At 32.4% G+C, this 5,316-nt stretch overlaps 1 protein-coding gene across 6 annotated transcripts in view; it reads right to left on the bottom strand.

The window, feature by feature from the left end:
* CNOT4 (CCR4-NOT transcription complex subunit 4) overlaps positions 1 to 5,316 on the bottom strand; it is a 123,542-nt gene that overhangs the window by 51,307 nt on the left and 66,919 nt on the right. For 3 of the 6 annotated variants that reach the window (XM_019654793.1, XM_019654795.1, XM_019654797.1), the window contains exons 6-7: positions 3,983 to 4,108; positions 1,150 to 1,283 (exon numbers count right to left, since the gene is read on the bottom strand). In XM_019654793.1, coding sequence (XP_019510338.1) covers positions 1,150 to 1,283; positions 3,983 to 4,108 — 260 coding nt within the window. The remainder of the gene's footprint in view (positions 1 to 1,149; positions 1,284 to 3,982; positions 4,109 to 5,316) is intronic. The other 3 variants (XM_019654794.1, XM_019654796.1, XM_019654798.1) reach the window with 1 other exon arrangement.

Genomic DNA, 5,316 nt, shown 5'->3' with positions numbered 1-5,316 from the left:
GTATACAAATTTCACAGTTTGTTATACAGTAGTTTTATGTTTTGCTCTGTGGTCTCTTCTACATGTATTTATGTAAACATGTACATATGTGTGTGCATATAAACAAGAAGTATTTCAATTTGAATAAATAATCTTTATAATTAATCTTTCCTATCAAAGCAAAGACACTTAATAAGGACTTCAAGAATTTAAATACAAGGATATGTTTCTGAAGAAACTAACAACAATCCATGTAGTTATAGCTATATTTGAAAAATGGCCCTTACATTATTTTAGTCCTAAATAGACATTGGACTATAAACATGTAACACCCAGACATTTAAAACATCACTTAAAAGAATTTAATTTGGGAATAATATTTTAAAAAAGAAAATCAACATATCTAAATTAATTCTAGCTACTTTAAGTAGATTTATTTTATAAAAGTTAAACTTACCAAATTAAAAAAAAAATAAACACAGGTGATAACGTATCAAACTTAAGGAACATTCAGAATAGATCATAACCCAAAAAGTATTGTGTTTTTTTTAATCAGACCATTTTCTGTCAGGCCATAACCAAACACAAGATGTGAAGATCACCATTTCAGAATGAGACTCAGTATTTAAGACTATAAATCTAAACATTCACACAATATAGGTCAACGCAAAAACAAGTGGTCTCCTAAGATGAGTAAGATTCTACATAAAGGATACCCTCCTCACTCAGAGGATATGAAACTTTAGAGATTCCTGAGACGAGATAATCATGAATATTTGTGCTCCCAACACACAATACTTCAGTAACTGCCACTCTCCCTTTCACCGTATTTTGTTCTCCTCATGAAATCAGGGGAGAAACCTCAATTAGGTGACAAGAGTCTTTCAAGAAGCAACATCTCTTAATTTCCTTTTTATCAATGAAAGTAGTCTGCAGATCAATACAAAGGGGAAGCCATCAAAGGACTCATCTAAAGTATCACCAGGGAGCAGCAGGCAGCAAACATTCAAACCCAGAAATTTTGACTCAACAATTCCTATATAATGCAATAATTCTGCAAAAATGATAGACATTGTCAAGAATATTCAGTCAGAAAAAGATGTAGAAGGAAAAAAGAAGGTTGACAGACATGAAAGTAAGGTATCTGATTACACAAATATCGGTACTTACGTATCATACCTCTGAAGTGGCGTCACTTTGTTTTTATTCTTATCAACTGAACCCGTAGATAGTTGAAGAAAATTGGGGTTTAATTTATATAATTCTTGAAGTAGCTTCTGTTCATATTCTTGGTGTTTACCTGCCTAATGGAAGAAGAAATTAAAACTGCAGTGGGGTTCACAAAATGACTGGTATAAAATATTGAATTACCTTCTGAATTATTAAAGATATCCTAAATAAAACATGCAAGGGTTTTTCATGATGTCAGGGAAACCTGTGAGGAGGGTGTCACAAAACTTCTAGACCAATGGAAGTTCTCCAAAAAACAATAAAACTAATATATTAGGCATTTCATCAATCATTTTATTGTGTAAAAAAGCATATTAAGAGATGTTTCTCTAACTCAAAAAAACTTGAAGCTCCCTTTTAAACCGACTTTAAACCCTATCTTTCATATAAAAATTAAGTCTTGTAACAGGCCATTACTAAATTTTCTGAAGACCACTGAAAATCAGTCAATTTTTTTTAGATTAAAATTTTTGTGTTTCTACATAGAATTTAATGTATTTTAAACTCTAGACCAGGGTTTGTTGATTTATATAGCTGACCACTTTGTTTTTGTAAATAAAGTTTTATTAGAACAGTCACAATCATTCATTTATGAACTGTCATTTATGAACTGTCTATATTTATGCACTGTCTATGGCTACTTCCATGCTACAACAGCAGAGTTGAGTAGTTGCTACGGAGAGTATGTGGCCCAGAAAGCCTAAAATGTTTACTAACTGGCCCTTTACAGAAAATGTGTGGCGATCCCTGCTCTATATACAACAAAGAGAACTCTGTATTTACTGTAGTTGGTGGCTACATATCAGAAATCAGGAGGCAATGCCATAAACATTATGGGAGAAATTAGGCAAAGACTGCGGAAACCAGTCATATACAGAAATACATATATTACAATGAAATTACTTTGAATAACTTTTTATTCTTTGCATGTGTATGTATCATGACTAGAATGACATTTTTACTTACGTTCAGGATTGTTAATTGTTTTAAAAGTGTGGTCCAAAGAGATGTTATGGGGAAACCAAAAGCAGAACAGATAAAAACAAAACAAGAAAAACAAGCAAGGGCAGGGCAGTATCATAAAGGGGCACAACTGGATCGTATTTCCTGCACAACGCAGCCTCCCCTGCTCTGAGAGGGCTCCTGCCTGTTTCAATTGGGTCTCGACAGATTTCTACGATAATACACTTTGAGTTATGCAGTAACAACAACTACAACAACAACCATCTTCTGATTTTTGCCATATAATTTGTTCAAATTTCCTTTCTACACTGAGGAAGTATTTTAACAAAGAATCCCCTTTTCCAAAGTAATTTTAAACTCAGGTAAAAAAGAGCAAGATCAATTCCAGATAACAATATGAAATGTATTTTAAATTATCAAGAAAAAATACAGTTAGGTGTGGATTTTACATCTTTAAAACACAAAAAGCCTTGAAAATTCTTTCTGCAATCAATACTTCAAGAGATAGTATGGCTTTTGTTAGCCACAAAGAGCTCAAACTGATATTCAAATGATTCTACAGGAGTACTTCATAAAATAGGTTAAATCCCATTACAAATTAATTTCTAAGGGACTGTCCATCCATTTTCTTTTCTTTTTTTTAAATTTAATTATTTTCAGTTACAGTTGACATACAATATTGTAATTAGTCTCAGGTGTCATCCATTTTCTTTTACTGTTCAAATACTACTTAAAAATTACATAAACTGGGTCTTAGAAATTCTTTGGCAGAGATTTTCATTGTAATAGTACCTGTGAGTAAAGCATACTCCCCACTAGTCAAAATTCAGTTTGAAATGGTTAAACCTTAGATTTCATCCAAGAAAGCTTCACCCAAAAACAGAAAAAAAATTAAAAAGCACTTATTGGATAGGTAAGAAATAAGTAAGTCATCTGACAGAGATCTTATTTTAACAGTTTTTGGATCATAAAGACAACAATGTCAAGAAATTCCAATGTATTTATTATAATAGGATTTAATCTGTAGTAATTCGAAGTCAAAAAGGTATTATTTCATTTTCTTTAACAATCTGTTCTTAAAGGAGCCCCTACCAGACTTTCTCTAGTTTGATCTGGAGAAAGGTAGCAATCAATGCCCCCCACCTTCTATATGAGAAGTGTTCCTGCAAAAAGTCCACAACAACAATCTGAAGTCCTCATCTATAACAGGAAAGTGCAGCATTGTGCTTTGTATAGTCCTCATTTAATATGCTGTATGGTCACCAATTTTACTTGCAAAGGCATGTTTATACTACAAATTGAAAGGAGACAGGTAGGAGAAAAGGAAATGTAAAAAAGAATATAGGATAATAAGCGTTCAATTTACCCTTTACAGGACACTTTCATTGGGAGAATCATTTTATAAAAATAATCTGAGCTTATCAGCAACATTTAGTGGAATATTATTTATCAGCAACGTTTAGTGGAATATTATTTTCTAGCGTGCTCTGTAAAGAGTAGAGACTAGGGGAAAAAACACAACTCATAATTACAGTCTCACACTGAGCTTTCATTTTGTTGACACTCCCTTTAGAGCAGCTTTCCCCCAAATGCTTTCCTTGGTCAATAAAGTTCTGATTGGACCACAGACTTATTTTTATTATAACAATATCCTACAGAATGGACATTCTATTGAATACTGCTTGGAAAATGCCACTTTAGATACCACTTTTTAAAAAATAAAATCCCTAGTTTTTCTTTTTGCAATTTTAACTTGCAAAAAAAATCCTCCCATTTCCTGCAAAGTTGAAAATTCACATTACTTTACTACCTGCATTTCCTCTTTTGTGAAGCTGGCGGCCTCGTCCCCCAATTCATGTAGATACATACAGTCAGGCTTTGGACACTGCATATTCTTTAAGAAGTAACTGCAGTATTTTGTTGTACCTAGAGATGCCTGCAGGAAGAGAAGAGGAGAGAAGGAAAAAACCCAAAGTGTGAAATGACGCAATAAGAATTTCCATGTTTTATGTTTTCACGTCACCTAAAATGAGACACAGACGTGACATATCAAGAAGTTAGCACTTTGTGAGGGGTGTTATCACTTTGTGAGGGGTGTAAATGTCTAAGCATTATATTGTTTTGTAATAANCCTTCCCCGATTCCCCAACGCTGTTCCCTCCCTCAATTCCCCAATAAAATCTTAAAAAAAACAAACAAAAAACAATTAAAATGAGATAGCTTTTTTGTTTATCAAACTGCCAAATGTGCAGAAAAAAATACTTAATTGAAGGAAATAGGTACTCATAATCTTTGATTCAGCAGTCTTACATCTAAGCACATCAAAGCTATAACCAAATCATTTATACAAAAAAATGTTCATCAGTGTTATAAATAAATAACAGCACCAAAATGAAAATAGCACACACCAGGAGATTTGTTTAATAAATTTGAAATACTCATATATAATGAACTATGTAGCTATAAAAAATTATGTTTTCATGACATGGGAAAATATTCATACTAATGGGTAATAAGTTTTAAAAGTGAACAAACCAATGTATTTTGAAATATTCACAGGAAGGAAAAAGACTACAAGGATATACATCAAATTATTTTCAGTAAAAACATGTGAGTACTGAGATCACATAACATTTACTTCTGTATGCTTTTGTATATTTTTCAAATTCCCTTCAATAAAAAAAACATTATTTTTATATTCAGGAAATAACAAATGTTGTCTCAAAGAGATAATCTAAAATTAAATTTAGGCTCTGAATTCTCTAGGGACTATAAATCCAGAATATGATTTTAATTAGAATGACACTTTTAATGAGAACAATGATGTGTATAAATGTTAAAAGATTCTGAAATAAAGTTTTACTCCAATAACCCTATTCTTATAAGAATCACTACAGAGTCAGCAACCAATAAGGTTAAGTAACAGCATATGGTTCATAATAAGATAAACACACCGGTAGAAGGGGTAGGTACAAAGATCAGTGGAAAGGGTAAAAGATGATCAACCCAGAAAGATTTCTTTTGGACTTAGGTTTCATTCTTAGGTTTGAGGACTCATGCAGAGATCACTCCAGTTGTGCTGAATAAACAAGGTATTCTGAGCATGCCTTCAGTCTGTCAGAGCCTAGACTTGATTTTCAATAA

Source organism: Hipposideros armiger, unplaced genomic scaffold (genome assembly GCF_001890085.2).
Source record: "Hipposideros armiger isolate ML-2016 unplaced genomic scaffold, ASM189008v1 scaffold_231, whole genome shotgun sequence".
NCBI lineage: Eukaryota > Metazoa > Chordata > Mammalia > Chiroptera > Hipposideridae > Hipposideros > Hipposideros armiger.
This window is presented reverse-complemented; position numbering and strand designations above follow the sequence as displayed.